Genomic DNA, 20,126 nt, shown 5'->3' on the forward strand with positions numbered 1-20,126 from the left:
ACAATCTGACAACGCTCTGGATTTGCGCACTCTTGGCACTCCAGATTTGAATTTACGAACACACCCGGAATTGTGAGGTGTCTCGTTACGCTAACAAGCTAGCAAAGAGGTTGCATAGCAACAGCATTAGCTTCCGGTAGACAGGCTACGCGCTAGTGCGCTCAACTGGAAAGATAGTTTGTTTACAGTATACTAAAATGAACTTATAGTGTGTTGTATATACTCATTAAGTATGTAATATACAGTATGCTAGTATGGGTATTCGAACACAGGTACATTTTCGTTCCCCCTGCGTACTCTTTCTCCCTCACTGTCTCTCTCTTTAGACGCATGCGCACACAGACCCGCACACAAACACAATTTCTCCCTCTATCTCCATACAGATACATTACGTAAGTGGACACACACACACACACACACATTGTGATGGTTAGCATTTTGTTAAGGGGAGGCAAATGCCAAACGCTAATTCCTCTGAATTGTGCACAAAGGGGAATAGAAGAGAAGGAAGCTCAAGTCAAAGTCTCTTGGTGGAAAAAATCAGGGCGATGCCCGAGGGGCCCAAGTGTAAAGTGGTTTTGGATGGAGCACTGGCCCACTCATTTGGTTCGAATTTGTTTTAATATTCCTTTCTTTTTCTTTCTTCTACTCCTCAAAGCTGTCAGTTCAAACGTGAGGGACAAATTAGGGAGTTAGAGAACACAGTAATGACTCGCTTGGATCTCCTTCCACGGGTTCTAGATGCACATATGGCCTTGTGATAATGTTGTTGGATTGTTATAGAATTGTGTTTAATTGTTGTTGCTCTTGCATGAAAAAAAAATACAAATTTGGTTTGAGCGCACTATTTCAGATACATAACACTTAACTTGAATTCATATTATTTGGCATATATATTTTTTTCAATCTTCATTGTAAATGTTTATAATAAATATAGATGCTAGCAGCATTAAATTGTGTATCTCTGGGATCAGCTTTGCGTAGATATCTCATGCTATACATTAATAGATGGGCCAGTGTAAAGGGAAGAACACATTTCCGCTTCTCTGCGAGTGGGCGACTCTTTCTTACACACACACACACACACACGCGCGTGCGCAAGTGCACACGCACGCAGAGCAGAGTGTGGATGCTGTGGCTGCAGCCAGGATATTTATGAGGCTGGCTCCCTCTTGTCCTGCGTCCCAGACTCACTCAGGTTTCCACCCAAAACCTAAATTCAGCAGAGAGAGAGAGAGATGGGGGGTAGGGGGGGGGGGGGGGGGGGGGGGGGTAGATAGGAGAAGAGGAGGGACAGAAAGAGGGGGGGGGGGGGGATAAAGAGCAAGTGGAGGGGGGGTGTACAGAACAGGTCCAAGGAAGGGAGAAGGGGAGAGTGAGAGAGTACGCTTGTGGCTTTTCCCTCCCATTCCAACCGAATACAATTTCAAGTGATCCTGATCATGAGACACTGGGCAACTATACCTACAGTACTGGCCATACCATGTTCAAGCATGAACATTGAACATTCTATTACTGAACTAATTAGTCCACCCCTCATTCCCCCTTTTTTCTCGCCATCATCTCCCCTTCTCCTATTGCTCCATTCCTGTGTCTCCCTCTACCGTCCTCAACTCCCTCCTTCTCTCTCTCTCTCTCTCTCTCTCTCTCTTTCCTAACCAATCACCCCTTCCCCCTGATCTCTTCTTTCTCGCCCTCCTCCGATTCCTCACTCTCCCATCTTTTCTCCTGCTTCCCTCGACTTGCCCTCTCTCTCTCCCTCCTTCCTTCATTCCAACCCAATCTCCCTTTTCCTTCCACCCTCCCTTCGCCGCCCTCTCACACTCTCACACCTACTGTATTTTCTCACCGTTTGTATGTGAGTGTTTGCCTGCCTGCCTTCCTTGTGTGTGTGTGTGTGTGTGTGGATGCGAGCGGGCTTACCTGTCTGCATGTTTTGTCTGTCTGTCTGTCTGTCTGTCTGCCTGCCTGCCTGCGGTTGTGTGTGTGTGTGTGTGTGTGTGTGTGTGTGTGTGCGCGTGTGTGTGTGCCTGTGTGTGTGTGCCTGTGTGTGTGTGTGTGCTACCACCCCAGGGATGGTGTCCATTCCAGTTAGTCTTTCATTTCCCCTAGCAGCTCGGTACAATAACACTCTGACACCTCCTTATTTATCTGACTGTGGATGGCGGGGCCTCAGACTTTACTTTGGACTCTTGGGGGGCCCAATGGAGACAGGAGCCACAAGACATTAGGGTTGGTAGACGGTAGTCTACGCTGGAGTCATGGGACCCATGTGGGACTCCCTCTCAGTCCCTCCTCTCAGAATTACGCCCGTGGCACTTAGAGCACCCCGGCACCACCGGCACCAGCGTCGGCGCCCGGGGTCCGTGAGAGAATCCGCCAACTGGTGGCGGTCGTCAGCCGAGTCAATGGCCGGGGTCGCCCCCCCCTGGGCGGCTGGCATATGGCGGATTGGGGGAGACTGAGGAGAGACTGGGGGAGACGGAGGGAGATCCAGGCGAGACCCCTTTGGTGTGGCACACACACAGGAGCCCTGGAGCCACTCAGGCTAGGCCCCATTCGCCGCGGGAGACGCTGTGTTGAAAAGCCGAGAGAGAGAGATAGAAAGCGAGAGAGTGGGAGAGACAGAGAGAGAAATAGAGGGCGTGAGAGAAATAGAGGGAGAGAGAGGCGGAGAGAGAAAGACTACCCAAATCCCCTCCTGAGAATGCCCAATTGCACATCCCCATGGCGACTCACTGCTGTCTCTGCTCATCAAAATTTGGGAGATTTATCCCCGCACCCCGCCCACCCCTCTCCCCCCAACACACACACACACACACACACACACATACTGAACAGGTGGCAGGCCTTGCTCTGCTCAGCAGGGCCCTTCAAAGGTTAAACATACAGAGGAGCGCGGGGCTCTTTCTTTGGCCTTCTCCCTAGGGGGAGAGAGAGAGAGTGGGATGGAGAGAGAGGGGGGAGGGAGGGAGGAAAGGAGAAAGAGAGAGAGAGTTTCTCAGCTAATGTTAAAAGGTCCTGGGCTAACTCTGCCCTGTGTCTTGGCCAGAGACAGCATGTCTTTCTTGTCATCACCATGCTGTACTGATGGCTTCTCTCTCTCGCTCTGTCTCTCTCTGTCTCTCTCTGTGTCTCTCTCTGTGTCTCTCTCTGTCTCTCTCTCTTTCTGTGTGTCTCTCTCTATGTGTCTCTCTGTGTCTCTCTGTCTCTCTCTCTGTGTCTCTCTCTCTTTCTGTGTGTCTCTCTCTCTGTGTCTCTCTCTGTCTCTCTGTCTCTCTCTCTCTCTGTCTCTCTGTCTCTCTCGCTCGCTGTCTCTCTCTCTGTGTCTCTCTGTCTCTCTCTCTTTCTGTGTGTCTCTCTCTGTGTCTCTCTCTCTCTCTCTGTCTCTGTGTCTCTCTCTGTGTCTCTCTCTCTGTGTCTCTCTCTCTCGCTGTCTCTCTCTCTCTGTGTCTCTCTGTCTCTCTCTGTCTCTCTGTCTCTCTCTCTCTCTGTGTCTCTCTGTCTCTCTCTCTTTCTGTGTGTCTCGCTCTCTCTGTCGCTCTCTCTCTCTTTCTCTTTGTCTCTCTCTCTCTCTCTCTGCTTGGCTCCTGTACTAATGCTGCCAAGCTAGGGGTGGACAACTGTTCGATCAGATCTGGGATCAGTTTGGCTTAGTGCCCTGTGTTTTGCCCAATCATGTGACATGCCTGGATTTCAAGCTTTATTTCAAGCTTTTTCATCAAACGGTCCCCTTTCGTTTTATGTCAGTTGGTCCCGCACCATCCTTAGGCAACTGCTTTCATTTCGGGTGCAATTCTCATTTCTGGATATGGCATAGAACACATGATAAAATCTTACAATGTCACATGATCACACAAAACACAGGGTCCTATAATGACTCTATGCGGTGGCAGTCATGGAAATGCATCCCTTTACTACCCATTGCAGGCTGTCAAGGTCTACGACAAGTCTTACGACTCGCATCTGCCCGAACCCAAGATCTTATCTAAAGCTCATAGTTATTTTCTCTATTCAAATCTAGCAATGGGCTGCCCCACGCTCTCTGCATACTGTATCCACCAGAATATAATCTATGATGATGATGAAGACGACGACGATGATGACGATGCTGATGGTGTGAGTGTGTGTGTTTGTGTCAAATAAAAATCAAATGAAACTTTATTGGTCGCGTACACAGTTTAGCAGATGTTATAGCGGGAGCAGCGAAACGCTTATGTCACTAGCTCCTAACAGTGCAGTAAAATGTCAAACAAGTACACAAATATTTGTATATATTTTTTTTTTTACAACCTTGTTATTTTTTGGTGCTACGTTGTATTGATTACTGCATTGTTGGGTTTGGAGCTGGCAAGAAAGGCATTTCACTGTACTTTTGCACGTGACATTAAAAACTTGACATTTGAAATAGCACTGTAAACAGTAATTCAAATACAATCTAGACAAGCTATACTAAGAATGATATATACAGAAGTATATATATTACAGCGAGCTGTCAAGAATCCAGTATATAAATACATACGTGCTGTGGGCAAACAGTGTAACGAAAACGCGATGTACAGTAGTAGAAATCATAGAATGAGCTATGTTGAAAATACACATATTTAAATGCACAGTACAGAACCCCATGGCAAAATTGATAGAATGTCGCTAATTTAGCTTCGGAATATAAATACACTATATATGGAAAATGATTATATACAAATGAGTGGATTTGGCTATTTCAGCCACACCCGTTGCTGACAGGTGTATAAAATCGAGCACAGAAGCATGCAATCTCCATAGACAAACATTGGCAGTAGAATGGCCCATACTGAAGAGCTCAGTGACTTTCAACATGGCACCGTCATAGGATGCCACCTTCCCAACAAGTCAGTACCTAAAATGTCTGCCCTGCTAGAGCCCTGGCCTCAACCCCATCGAACACCTTTGGGATGAATCAGAACGCCGACTGCCATCCAGGCCTAATTGTCCAACACCGGTGCCCGACCTCACTAATGGTCTGGTGGCTGAATGGAAACAAATCCCCGCGGCAATGTCCCGACATCTAGTGGAAAGCCTTCCCAGAAGAGTGGAGACTGTTATAGCAGCACAGGGGTACCAACTCCACATTAATGCCTATGATTTTGGAATGAGATGTTCGACCAGCAGGTGTCCACATACTTTGTATATATGTGTGTGAATGGTGTGTATAGACAGTATGGACAATATGAGAATAGAAAAGGTGTGTAAACCAGTAGTTACAGGATGAGTTATGACTAGAATACAGTATATACATATAAAGTGTGTGTGTGTGTGTGTGTGTGTGTGTGTGTGTGTGTTTGTGTGTGTGTGTGTGTGTGTGTGTGTGTGTGTGTGTGTGTGTGTGTGTGTGTGTGTGTGTGTGTGTGCGCGCGTCCGTCCTTGTGTCTGCACGTTAACATGTGTATGTGGTCTCTGTGTGTTTTGTCTGCCGTTTGTTGTGTTGCCACGCCAACCCCTGTGTGTCTGTGGCTGTGGGTCAGAGGGTTAGTGTGGCTCTGCGTTGCCTATAAGCAGATAAGAGCCAGCGGGGGAAACTATGTGAATCCTAGTAACACTGCCCTCTCCCTCCCTATCTCCCACTCTCCCTATCCAGCCTGCCTGCCTCCAGTCTGTCTGGTGCCAAGAGTCAGATTTCAGAATTTCCTTCTACAAGCCACATTTAGAGTCAGCCAGGAGAGTCCACACATCCCCTTGCCCCTCTCACTCATTTTCACTCTTTCTCTCTCTCTGGCTCTCTTTCTCTCTCTGTCTCTTTCGCTCTCATTTTTGCTCTCTCGCTCTCCTGCCCTTTCTGGCTGTTTCTACCTTGTTCTCTCTCTCGTTCTACCTTTGTTTCCCCCTTTCTCTGTCAATAGTTGAGCTACACTTGTTTCTTGGAAACCAGACTCAAAATGTATAATTTTACCAAATATTTAGGAAGAGATCATCATTTCATGGAGACTGTGAAGGAAGAAACCACGTGGGAAAAGTGTTCAAAAAGTCTAAAAAACACTGATTTTCACCAAGTCAAATTCATTTATTGTGTTAGAGGTTTCATGATGCTTGTATCTAAACCAAAGTAGAGAATTTAAGAGTGTTTTATACATCAGTTGTAAGCTTCAATATGAGGTCACAAGCATAGCATGAAAGTGCATCCTTGTAGCTGTGTGAGCTAATATAGTCAAAATGTTTGCCTTGGGGTAAGTTGAGCCAATGGCCATGGGGTAAGGTGAACCAAAGCATGAGCCAATGGCAAGTTGAACAAAATGAAGTGTTTTCTTCCCATGTGTAATTCTAGGCATTATCTCTGGGTTATGAGGTATCAACAGGGCCTGGCCTATGTTGCAAAGTGTTTGTTCGGGGTGTTAAGCTTGTGTTAAAATATGATTCAAATGATTAAAAGATGAAAACTGATTGTAATTCTGGTGAATTGTGTTTGGGAAATTATGACACACATGGTTCAACTTAACTTAACTCAAGTTAACTTACCCTGTCCCGTGGCTCAACTTAACTTACCCTGTCCCGTGGCTCAACAAAACTTACCCTGTCCCGTGGCTCAACTTAACTTACCCTGTCCCGTGGCTCAACTTAACTTACCCTGTCCCGTGGCTCAACTTAACTTACCCTGTCCCGTGGCTCAACTTAACTTACCCTGTCCCGTTGCTCAGCTTAACTTACCCTGTCCCGTGGCTCAACTTAACTTACCCTGTCCCGTGGCTCAACTTAACTTACCCTGTCCCGTGGCTCAACTTAACTTACCCTGTCCCGTGGCTCAACTTAACTTACCCTGTCCCGTGGCTCAACAAAACTTACCCTGTCCCGTGGCTCAACTTAACTTACCCTGTCCCGTGGCTCAACTTAACTTACCCTGTCCCGTGGCTCAACTTAACTTACCCTGTCCCGTGGCTCAACTTAACTTACCCTGTCCCGTGGCTCAACAAAACTTACCCTGTCCCGTGGCTCAACTTAACTTACCCTGTCCCGTGGCTCAACTTAACTTACCCTGTCCCGTGGCTCAACTTAACTTACCCTGTCCCGTGGCTCAACAAAACTTACCCTGTCCCGTGGCTCAACTTAACTTACCCTGTCCCGTGGCTCAACAAAACTTACCCTGTCCCGTGGCTCAAAAAACTTACCCTGTCCCGTGGCTCAACTTAACTTACCCTGTCCCGTGGCTCAACTTAACTTACCCTGTCCCGTGGCTCAACTTACAGTAACTTACCCTGTCCCGTGGCTCAACTTAACTTACCCTGTCCCGTGGCTCAACTTAACTTACCCTGTCCCGTGGCTCAACTTAACTTACCCTGTCCCGTGGCTCAACTTAACTTACCCTGTCCCGTGGCTCAACTTACAGTAACTTACCCTGTCCCGTGGCTCAACTTAACTTACCCTGTCCCGTGGCTCAACTTAACTTACCCTGTCCCGTGTTTCAACTTAACTTACCCTGTCCCGTGGCTCAAGTTGTGCCAAGACTCCACTTTTTTTGGACAAGTTATTTTTTCAAAACTGTAATGTGTACATGAATACTGATTACAGGATACACAACATCCTGAAATATATGTAGATACAGTTGAAATCCCAAGTTTACATACACTTAGGTTGTAGTCATTAAAACTCATTTTTCAACCACTCCACAAATTTCTTGTTAACAAACTATAGTTTTGGAAAGTCGGTTAGGGCATCTACTTTGTGCATGACACAAGTCATTTTTCCAACAATTGTTTACAGACAGATTATTTCACTTATAATTCACTGTATCACAATTCCAGTGGGTCAGAAGTTTACATACACTAAGTTGACTGTGCCTTTAAACAGCTTGGAAAATTCCAGTAAATGATGTCATGGCTTTAGAAGCTTCTGATAGGCTAATTGACATATTTAAGTCAATTGGAGGTGTATCTGTGGATGTATTTCAAGGCCTACCTTTAAACTCAGTGCCTCTTTGCTTGACATCATGGGAAAATCAAAAGAAATCAGCCAAGACCTCAGAAAAAAAATTGTGGACCTGCACAGGGTTCATCTTTGGGAGCACGCCTGAAGGTACCACATTCATCTGTACAAACAATAGTACATAAGTATAAACACTATGGGACCACGCAGCCGTCATACCGCTCAGGAAGGAGCAGTAGAGATGAATGTACTTCGGTGCGAAAAGTGCAAATCAATCCCAGAACAACAGCAAAGGACCTTGTGAAGATTCTGGAGGAAACAGGTACAAAGTATCTATATCCACAGTAAAACTAGTCTTATATCAACATAAACTGAAAGGCCGCTCTGCAATGAAGAAGCCACTGCTCCAAAACCGCCATTAAAAAGCCAGACTACGGTTTGCAACTGCAAATGGGGACAAAGATCAGTCAGGAAGTTAAAGCTTGGTCGCAAATGGGTCTTCCAAATGGACAATGACCCCAAGCATACTTTCAAAGGACAACAAAGTCAAGGTATTGGAGTGGCCATCACAAAACCCTGACCTCAATCCTATAGAAAATATGTGTGGGCAGAACTGAAAAAGCGTGTGCGAGCAAGGAAGCCTACAAACCTGACTCAGTTACCCCAGCTCTGTCAGGAGAAATGGGCCAAAATTCATCCAACTTATTGTGGGAAGGCTACCCTAAATGTTTGACCCAAGTTAAACAGACATACACACACACAGATATTTACTGAAATAAATCATTCTCTCTACTATTATTCTGACATTTCACATTCTTAAAATAAAGTGGTGACCCAAGTTTACATACACTTAGCTTGGAGTCATTAAAACTCATTTTTCAACCACTCCTCTAACTGACCCAAGACAGGGAATGTTTTACAAGGATTAAATGTCAGGAATTGTGAAAAACTGAGTTTAAATGTATTTGGCTAAGGTGTATGTAAACTTCCGACTTCAACTGTATCTTTGATAGAAAGAATACTATGTCTCCCAGAGTGATGGTTCAAGAAAAATGGTTCAACTTAACCTACACTCCCCCTACCGTCCTGCCTAATTTTGTATCTCTCTCTCTCTCTCTCTGTCTCTCTCTCACTCACACACACACACACACACATACACACACACACACACACACACACTGAAACACAAATCTGTTGATACTCTTTTCCCTTGCCTTGTCCTTCTCGGCAATACCATATCATCCTTCACCTTCTGTCAAATGAATACTATGATAATTGTAGAAGTGACCCCTAACCACTGATACAGGCTCTTATGGTTTTTTATTTCCCCAGGGGTTAAGGTTGGGATAGGGTAGGGTAATCTGATCCTAGATCTGTGGATAAGGGCTATGGATATCCATATGTTGTGTATGTTGTTCATGTGACAGAAGGATACACATAGACATGCAGAAATTTTGGAGATACACATTACAGTGCACACACACTGACCCCAGCCTCCCCTTCCCGCCGTACGGCCCAGTAGAGATTTATGAAGGCCTGTGGCGGCAGACTGGCCTGGTGTGGAGGGGCCAGCCTGTCAGCACATAGCTGACCTGGGAGCACGACAGACACACACACACACAGAAACGCACGGGTGCACACGCACGCGCACAAACACATGCATACTCACACACACACGCACATGCACAGGTGTACACACACTCACAGGCATACACACATAAATACACACACGCATAAACACAAACACAAAGGAACCTGCAGTGAGAAAGGTGGAGAAAGAGAGAGAGATAGGAGGGGGAAGGATAAACAACTCCTCAGTTGACCAATGTCCTGATATCATCACCCTCTTTCTCAGTAGTTGATGTGTTATCGTCACCCTGTTTCTCAGTAGTTGATGTGATATCGTCACCCTGTTTCTCAGTAGTTGATGTGATATCGTCACCCTGTTTCTCAGTAGTTGATGTGTTATCATCACCCTGTTTCTCAGTAGTTGACGTGATATCGTCACCCTCTTTCTCAGTAGTTGATGTGTTATCGTCACCCTGTTTCTCAGTAGTTGATGTGATATCGTCACCCTGTTTCTCAGTAGTTGATGTGATATCGTCACCCTGTTTCTCAGTAGTTGATGTGATATCGTCACCCTGTTTCTCAGTAGTTCATGTGTTATCGTCACCCTGTTTCTCAGTAGTTGATGTGTTATCGTCACCCTGTTTCTCAGTAGTTCATGTGATATCGTCACCCTGTTTCTCAGTAGTTGATGTGTTATCGCCACCCTGTTTCTCAGTAGTTGATGTGATATCGTCACCCTGTTTCTCAGTAGTTGATGTGTTATCGTCACCCCGTTTCTCAGTAGTTGATGTGATATCGTCACCCTGTTTCTCAGTAGTTCATGTGATATCGTCACCCTGTTTCTCAGTAGTTCATGTGTTATCGTCACCCTGTTTCTCAGTAGTTGATGTGTTATCGTCACCCTGTTTCTCAGTAGTTGATGTGATATCGTCACCCTGTTTCTCAGTAGTTGATGTGTTATCATCACCCTTTTTCTCAGTAGTTGATATGTTTACTCTTCTTCGACTAAACGTAAGTCTTAATGTCGAAGCTAATCTATGCAGCCATCCCGGTATCAATGTGTTCCTCTGACACACACACACACACACACACACACACACACACACACACACACACACACACACACACACACACACACACACACACACACACACACACACAGCTCCCCTGTTTTGCAGTAAGCATCCATGTGTTATCGGACTAAGGCAGGGCCTTGTAATTCCACTCCCCAGGTCGGAGCTCCAATGGGAACTGACAGGGAGAGAGGGAGGGGAGTAGAGGAGAGGTGGTAAAGGAGAGGAGGAGGGATGAAAGGAAAAGTTGATAGGGGAGAGGAGGTTGGATGGAGGGGGGAAGAGGGGGATGAAGGGAGAGAGTTAGTAGAGGAGAGGGAGAGAAGGGAGGGGAGTAGAGGAGAGGTGGTAAAGGAGAGGAGGAGGGATGGAGGGAGAGAGGAGAGGAGAGGAGAGAGAGGGGTGTGGTGTTGGGGGCTACAGCAGAGAGGTGTGTGTGCGCGTGTGTGTGTGTGTGTGTGTGTGTGGTGGATCTGTAGCTGTGCTATTTGATGTGGGCTTGGTGAGGGGCCAAGCATAAACCCAGGATTCTGTGCGGCTTTTGTTCCCAGCGGGACTGTTTCCTGCTCGTCGCGTGTTAAAAGGCAGGAATGGGGCGTGTAATGTACCTTACGTGGCTGTTACAGCATATGTTCCACCCTCTTGTAACATTCCCAAGATGAAGGGTTCTCTCAACCTTTGCCGGGGTGTCACTGATACATGTTTTAGCCACATTGGATTCCAGTCCTGATGGAATATACTGTATGCGTTTGATTCCATAAAATGACATATAGAGGCATTAAGTTGAATTAAGGACATTTTTGTTAGATCGTATTTTAACATCTTCGTCCTAGACCTGTCATTGGCACGTATAGATCCTGCTTTTGTCATGTTGAATTCCAGTCCTGATTAACTGTGTATCGGTATGCAGTCAGAATCAAAGGTATATCAATGAGCAAAAAGGACTTTATACGAAACATGTTCCATTTTATTTTATTTGTTTATTATATTATTTTATACTAATACAATTGCTCTGATTTTGTTTAACAGGTAATGAAAGAAATCTGAAATAGATAAAGGTCAATATTATTGCTACTCCTGTTTTGAGTACTCCAGCACACTCCCCTTGCGAGGACAACAACATTGAGCCTTTTTTTGAAAATGTTTGAGATTGTTGAACACATTGGGAGGTATCATACGGAATCTTTCCAGATCCTTGATTATCCGTCGTCTGCGCTCGTGAACTGCCCTCTTCAATTCAAACCAGAGTTTTTCCAACGGGGTTTCAAGCCCGTAAGACTGAGATGGCCATTGTAAAATGTAGATTTTGTGGTCCATTAACTATTTCTTTGTGGATTTTGATGTGTGCTTGGGGTTATTGTCTTGCTGGAAGATCTACTTGAGGCCAAGTGTCAGCCTCCTGGATGAGCCAACCAGGTTTTTTGGCTAAAATGTCCTGGTACTTGGTCAAATTCACAAGGGTAATTGTATTAGAATAAAATAAAATCATTTTCAAAATGTTGGACCATAGCTCTGTATTTGTGTTATTCATTTTAAACAGTATTTTTTCCCTCATCTTTATCAAGCTGCCAATATTTGTGAGCCTGACTGTGTACAACATGTATTTGATCATCTATGTCCTACATCTGTCATTGTCCTGTTGTACATGGGGTTTTTTCCATGTCCCTGCTGGGTGCTGGTCTTTACCAGAAGTGGACTGACGAGGTCAGGGTTCTTCTTTGTTCTCTAAAGTGGACTGGTATGGGCTAATTCTATTCCCCCCACCCATTCCCAACTTTGACAAATTGGGTGTTGAGAGGGGCCGTGTTAGCATGCTGTGGCTTTCAATGCTGCATGGCTATCGTTTGCTCTTTCGCTCTCTCTCTCTCTCTGTCCTTCTCCATCTCTCTCTCTCTCTTTCTTTAACCCTCTGTCTCGCCCTCATTGCTCAACCCCCCCCCCCCCAATTTCCTCTCTGTTTCTCCATCTATCTCTCCCCCTTTCCTCTCCCCCCTCTCTCTCTCTGGTGTTGGGGACATTAGGGAGTCTCTGGGGAAGTAGTAACATGTCATTGAGGAGTGACTTTCGGACAAGTCCACGTGGCAGGCGGGCGGCATCCGTTGATCTATGAAAGCCACCCCCCCCCCCCCCGCGCCTTAATGTCGTCAAAGAGTGATGGGCTGTTCTGGCGGTTGACAGAAAATGTCTGTTCCATCTCAAACAATAAACAACAATAAGCCTGCTGGAAATTCCTCTACTACCTCCTCTTTGAAATGGATACTCGGAGCATTACAAATATATCTCTGTTTTATCTCTGCATCCCGGCCCTGCCTCATGGAAAAATGATTCCAAATACCTGCAGCGTTTATCTGCCCCTGGAATAGGTTAGCCCAGGGAACATGAGGAAGCCTAAAATAAGGGCCTCTATTATGGGACAGAACATAGACTGAGGAGAGAGGGAGAGGTGAGAGCGGGGATGTGATGGGTGTATTTTGGTGTGTCACCCTGCCTGTGAAAGGGGTTGACGCGGGGCTGATTGCCGGCTCTGCCGACCGTAGCCTTTATGTTGGAGATGTGTGGGCACCGCCGCCACTGTCAGCTGTTGTTTCGTGTGTGTGTGTGTGTGTGTGTGTGTGTGTGCGCACGCGTGTGCGTGTGTGTGTGTGTGTGTGTGTGTGTGCGTGTGTGCGTGCGTGTGTGTGTGCGTGCGTGTGTGTGTGTGTGCGTGCGCGTGTGCGTGTGTGCGTGCGTGTGCGTGTGTGCTTGCGCACGTATGTTCATCTTGATTACAGAAACACTATAACTCACTTCAATCCTCTATTAATGATCTATGAACACTACTTAACGTCTATCTAGAACTTGACTTCTTACTTATTTCAACACAGGCTCAATGTGTGTCGTGCATTCGGTCCATGATACACATTCATTTAGTAGCTGATTCACTATTGACTAAGCAGCGAGGGAGGCTCTGACATTTTTCTCAATTTCTCTCTATTTCTCCCTTCCTTTCTCTCTTTCTGACGTGGGTCCGGGCGACGGAATACGTCACCGTCGCCTCAGCAGTCCCGTTGACATTTCCGTCAGCGGCTAAGTGTGTGTTAGCACGACAGCCCAGGCTCCCCCAGAAACACACAGTCATTCACATGGTTCCCGTGGCAGTGGAGAGAGGGCAGGATGGCTGGCATGCCACAGATGCCAAGATAGGAAGGAATGAGAAGGAATGACCTCACCTCAGCCTCTCATTAGAAAGAGGTGCCACGTTGAGAGGGCAGGACTGGGAGACGACTGGCAGTGGGACAGCGATGGGCAGTTGGAAGTGCCAATGATGACTCATATGTTACCTATCATAATGACCGAGAAAGGATGCCAATGCAATACCCACCTGGTTGGCTGGCACATTGCATAGTATAGTTGTCTGTTGGTGATGTCATTCTGTTTTAATGTTACTTCTGAATCACTTGGATAAACAAAATCGTTTTTCTTCCGTGTATTTTTCACGGAGCTGAGATTCACTATGAACGTGCAAAGTGTCGGAATAGTCCTACAGGTGAAGTCATTCATTGATGCAGATGTGGTGGCGTGGCAGGGAGATCGTTATGGCGGGGACAAGTTGAATAATAATTACCCGGATGAATAAACATAAACAATATATAATCATGCACGTCAAAGTGTGTCAAATATGTATGTTTAAAGCACTGTTTGTGTGGGTGTCCCCAGCATCGCCAAAAGACAAAGAGCTGTGGCTGGGTCAGTGGTTCACCAATCAGGGCCTTGATGTGCTTGGCAACAGTAACTAGGGGTGATGTGTAATGAAACTATGGTGTGCGGGTCCTGGGTAAAACTTTTCTTTTTTTTTTTTTGAGGGGAGAACGTTTTTTTTTTTTGCGGCCATCAGGTGACGTCCCCCGGGACAAGCCAGGAACTAGACAAAAACCTCGAGGAGACCATGACACAACATCCCAATGACGTTCAGAGGACATTCAGGGGACCATGACACAACATTCCAAGAAAGTCCTAGAAACTAAACTAAACCCCCAGGGGACATTGACACAACGTCCGGAAGAGTTTAGGCGACCATTTTGTGATGTTCCGGGGACTTCCCAACGACTCATTGTTGTTTGCAGGGTAATGTGTTTCGGCTGTATTTTCTTAGTCTTCAACATAGCCTCCATGTTAAGGAAATTCTAAACAACACATTATAAAGATATTAACAAGCAATGTACTGTTTATTATCACAGTATCTAAGGTAACATATGGGAATGTTTGGTACATTCTTGAAAAGTGTTAGCAACCACAGTCCTAGTCAGTGGTGTAAAGTACTTAATGAAAAGGTAGTTTTTTGGGGTATCTGTACTTTACTATTTATATTTTTGAAAACTTTTACTTCACTACATTCCTAAAGAAAATGATGTATTTTTTACTACATACATTTTTCCTGGCACCCAAAAGTACTTGTTACATTTTGAATGCTTAAGCAGGACAGAAACATTTTCCAGTTCACACACTTATCAAGAGAACATCCCTGGTCATCCCTACTGCCTCTGATCTGATCTTCTTTTGTAAATGATGTCTGAGTGTTGGAGTGTGCAACTAGCTATCTGTAAAAAATATATATCAACAAATAGAAAATGTGGCTGCTTAACTTAATATAAGGAACTTAAAATTATAATTTTTTAAAAGATTTATACTTGTACTTTTACTTTTGATACTTAAGTATATTTTAGCAATTGCATTTACTTTGATATTTAAGTATATTTAAAACCAAATAATTTTAGACTTTTACTCAAGTAGTATTTTACTGAGTGGCTTTCACTTTTACTTGAGTCATTTTCTATTTAGGTGTCTTTACTTTTACTCAAGTATGACAATTGGGTACATATTCCACCACTGGAGCAAGTGATTCAAAAATACCAGAAGTATAACAAATGCTCATCCCATTCACACTGTAGTTGCAGTGGCTCAGTGGGTATGTCCTAGCAACACCAAGCTTTTGGGGTTTGATTCCCTCATGGTCCACAAATACTGAATATACTATAGTTACCACTAGAAACTTTGAGTCACTTTGTATAAAAGCATCTGCTAAAATAGCATACTAAGACCGATAGAATTGATACTAATACTCACCAAAACCTTTCGCCCTCCTCTGCCCCAATCCAACCCCTCCCCTGTCTCCCCACAGGGCCGACTCAGCCAAGATGAACCAGCGAGAGATGCGAGAGCCTCATCCTCCTCCCATCCGGAACAAGTCCACCAGTCTGTCATCCCCCAGTGCCGCCCGCCGCCTTTACCGGAACCTGTCAGGGAAGTTCCGTGTGGGCAACCTGCCTGGCCTGGAGGACAGTGTTGTGTCGGGACGGGGCGATAAGGAGCGCCTCCGCAAGTCCACTATGGTGATGGACACAGGGTCAATACAGGTTAAACACAGGCTCAACACAGGGTCAATACAGGTTAAACACTGGCTCAACTCAGGGTCAATACAGGTTAAACACAGGCTCAACACAGGGTCAATACAGGTTAAACACAGGCTCAACTCAGGGTCAATACAGGTTAAACACAGGCTCAACACAGGGTCAATACAGGTTAAACACAGGCTCAACAAAAGGTTCAATACAGGTTAAAAACAGGCTCAACACAGAATCAACATAGACTCAATACAGAATCAGAACAGGCTCCATATAGAATTAACAACGGCTCAACACAGATTCAATGCTGAATAAACACTGGCTCAATACAGAATCAACACATGCTCAATACAGAATCAACATGGGCTCAATACAGAATCAACACAGGCTCAATACAGACTCAAAACATAATCAACACAGAATCAACACAGGCTCAATACAGAATAAGCACAGACTCAATACAGAATCAACAAAGGCTCAATACAGAATCAACACAGGCTCAATACAGACTCAAAACATAATCAACACAGAATCAACACAGGCTCAATACAGAATAAGCACAGACTCAGTACAGAATCAACACAGGCTCAATACAGAATCAACGCAGACTCAATACAGAATCAACACAGGCTCAATACTGAATCAACGCAGACTCAATGCAGAATCAACACAGACTCAAAACGAAATACAGATGAGACACATGCAAGATACAGACTCATCACAGACACAACACAGACCCAATACAGACACAACACAAGCCCCTAACACCTCATTAAACATTTGTTGATGTGTGTCAGTTCCAGAGTAACGAGGCGCTATTCGAGGCGGTGGAGCACCAAGAGATGGACCTGGTGCAGCTACTCCTGTCCCAGTACAGTATGGAGGAGCTGGACCTCAACACCCCTAACAGTGAGGGCCTGCTGCCCCTGGACATCGCAGTCATGACCAACAATGTACCCATGGCCAGGCTGCTGCTCCGCGCCGGAGCCAAGGAGAGCCCCCACTGTGGGTACCTGTTCTGGCTGGCTGACTGGCAGACTAGCTGTATTCATTCTGTCTGACTTTCTGTCTGTTCACCTACTTGCCTGCTCCTTGGCTTACAGCATCATAACAGTTGTTTATTGAAGAACATATGGAGCATGCTCCATCCTCATGTACAGTAGGAGTAGAATAGGTCCTTTTGGTACATATCTAGGATCAGCTTGCCCTCCCCAAATCCTAACTCTTAGAATGCAAAACTGACTTTAGATCAGCGTCTAAAAGTAACTTAATCCTCACTCCGGCAAGAACGGCCGTCGTCATGGAAACCACCCCCGCTGCCACGGCAACCAGAGCAGCTGTCACAGTAAGCAGAACGACCAGCCTCTCACGACGCGCTCAAACAACCGCGCGCTCCTGCACTGGAGAGCACGTCAAAGTTGACTGTTGTTGTCTCTCAGTCTGGCAGCGAGCAAGGAAAGGGCGAAAGCCGAAAAACATAATGGTGCAAAAGGGGGCGTTGTTATGGCATTATGATGCAATATTAGTCATCTTCACAAGGTTCTGCCGCCTGTGATCTAGCAGCCTCCACCGTCTCACCCTCTGCTAATGATTAGGACTCGCCGAGCGCTCCCAGACTATTTGTGTTTGCGCTCCCTTTCCAGAACCTATCCAGGCATTTTTATAAAGGTATCACCAAATTGAAAACACTTGAGTGGAAAGTGGTGTTTACTGAAGTTTGCTCTTTGATTGCTCTCCGGAGCCCAAACAACACATGAAGAAAAAAAAGAGAGGGAAAGAGAAAGAGGGAGGGAGGAGGAGAGAAATAAAGGGCTCTCCCGTCAAAAACCCCAACCAGGATACCGCGTCGGCGTTTTTATAAGAGCGTTCTAATCAAACTCCATCTGAGGAGAATTGAGATCAAAGACAATGCAGTGCTTTCGTTAGGCTTTGAACGAAAGCTCCCGAAAAGCCATTGATTCTGCTGCAGGAGACTTCAGAGAGCCTGTCTGCGGCTCCCTGAGACAGAGACATACTGTAGACATACTGTCTCGGACACAGACATAGAGAGACAGACATAGGCATTCATAGACACCATATAGACTCATAGTGGTCGTCCCCTGTGGCTCAGATGGTACAAGAAACACAAACGAAACACAGTGAGACGTACGGAGAAATGCACGAACACAGTTAAGTGAGACACGGTGGCATGTTGAAGTTCACTCAAGACCCACTTTGAGTCAGGGAGACCGAGCTAGGTAGTAAGCCAGGCTGATCTATAATAACGTGGTTAAACCTCTTGTCTTACCGCGCCGGCAAACAGTTTTCTCATCATTTTGGGTGTCCCCTTGAAATCCCTGCACCACAGAGAAACCCAAACCCCGCCTGTCCGCACTTCGTTTCATGACCCCATTTTCTCTGTCATTTTAACTCTGAATGATGTCACCCTTAAAGAGTGACTGCGCAGTTAAATGGGATTTAATGAGGAATTTGCGTTAGTGCCTCTGACAAACAGAGACATTAAAAAGGCTTGAGGGTTTTACCAGTGGATTATGGGAAAAGAGGGGGAGGTTTTCTTCGAATGAAAGGACACCTGCGCGATGCTTTATTCGCCCAAAAGGGATGCTATTATTCCCAAGCGCACGGCTGGCAATGTGTTGATCGTTGCCTTAGTGTGTAATCCAAATTACAACAGTGTGTGTTTGTGCCCTGCAGTTGTGAGCCTGGAGGGCCGTGCGGTGCACCTGGCCACGTTGGTCCGTGAGGCCGAGCAGCGTGTGGGGGACTTGCAGGCCCAGGTGCGGAGTGAGTTCCCCGGGGAGCGGGAGGCGTCGGACCATGAGAGGCAACTCAAGGCCTGGGAGTGGAGGCACCGGCTCTTCAGACGCATGCAGACGGGCTTTGAGCATGCCAGTTAGTAGACACACACACACACACACGGACACACACGCCACAACACACATAATACACACACAGGGGGCACTGCTTTGTGCCACTTAATTGTAAAATATGCTGTGTGTGTGTGTGTGTGTGTATGTGTGTGTTTGTGTGTGTGTGTGTGTGTGGTGTGTGTGTGTGTGTGTGTGTGTGTGTGTGTGTGTGTGTGTGTGTGTGTGTGTGTGTGTGTGTGTGTGTGTGTGTGTGTGTGTGTGTGTGTGTGCGTGTGTGTGTGTGTGCCGGAGATCATGTGCTAGGCTCCACTTGAAGTACAGTTGGGGCCCAGATCTTTCCAGCGTCGCCTTGATTTCCATTTTTTTTGTTCTTTTTTTTGTTGTTGGTGGCATTCTGTCTGGGCTGAGCTGTTAATAGGTTCCACGTTGTGATGGCTGGGACAGAGCGGGGTGTGTGTGTGTATACACCCAAGCGTGTGTGTTCATGCTTATATGTGTGAGCACATGCATGTGTGAGTAGGCCTATGTGTGCGTGCATGTGTGTGTGTGTGTGCGCGCGCGTCTGGGGTGTGTGTGTGTAGTGCGTCTATGTTCCCTCTTTAACTTTTTATAGGCATTTCTTGACACGCGTGGTGGTAGGTAGACAGACAGCCCCTTTACACCCTACTCAATCTGGACTTTGATGCATAGAGGAGTTCTTCATTACTTTACATACTCCATGCTTTTATGACCAGACACATTTTGTAGGCTTTTCTCAGGCACTCAAACACAGTAGTGAAATTCTTCAGATAGTGGAAGGTGCGTGTTATGATTATGAATAAAGAAAAAAGACATCTTTGGGTGACTGAACACTGTATGTAACTGTGTTACCTCAAGTCGACTGATGAATGATTGTAAAGTGCGATATCAATTTAGTTGATCTTGATTTAACCACAATCGTCCACACAGCAACACTTTCCCCTGTTTTCCAGGGAGTGCTGGGTATGTGACATATTCCATGAAACCATTAACATGTATGACTTTTTGTCAGCCCTGATTGACTCTCGCTGACTCACTGAATAACATTGTTGAAGCCCTAAAAAGCCAACGATACCGGATAATAGGAAGATGTTTGTCCGTCCACAGGCCCTCCGGATGTTCCCAGCTCTGTCCGTCTGTCTGTCAGTAGCAGCTCCAGTCTGAGGGTGGACTTCCAGGAGCCTCTCAGTGTCAACTCTGCAGTAGTCACCAAGTACAAAGGTCAGCACCCGTTACATGCTACTTGCAATGCTTACTAATAAGACATGAAGTCATGTTTATTATTCTATAGAGGCTGGGAGGACAGTAGGTACGAAATGCAC

The 20,126-nt window shown here is 45.8% G+C and overlaps 1 protein-coding gene across 7 annotated transcripts in view; it reads left to right on the forward strand.

Annotated features, from left to right (window-relative positions):
• The window catches only part of ankfn1b (ankyrin repeat and fibronectin type III domain containing 1b), a 278,599-nt gene that overhangs the window by 235,362 nt on the left and 23,111 nt on the right, over positions 1 to 20,126 (forward strand). For 4 of the 7 annotated variants that reach the window (XM_090202225.1, XM_090202227.1, XM_090202226.1 and 1 more), the window contains 4 exons: positions 15,694 to 15,904; positions 16,714 to 16,921; positions 18,611 to 18,808; positions 19,912 to 20,025. In XM_090202225.1, coding sequence (XP_090058351.1) covers positions 15,694 to 15,904; positions 16,714 to 16,921; positions 18,611 to 18,808; positions 19,912 to 20,025 — 731 coding nt within the window. Of the gene's footprint in view, positions 1 to 15,693; positions 15,929 to 16,713; positions 16,922 to 18,610; positions 18,809 to 19,911; positions 20,026 to 20,126 lie in introns of all 7 variants that reach the window. The other 3 variants (XM_090202223.1, XM_090202224.1, XM_036946495.2) reach the window with 1 other exon arrangement.

This window comes from Oncorhynchus mykiss, chromosome 16, assembly GCF_057628025.1.
Source record: "Oncorhynchus mykiss isolate SJ-2025 chromosome 16, ASM5762802v1, whole genome shotgun sequence".
In the NCBI taxonomy this organism is placed as follows: domain Eukaryota; kingdom Metazoa; phylum Chordata; class Actinopteri; order Salmoniformes; family Salmonidae; genus Oncorhynchus; species Oncorhynchus mykiss.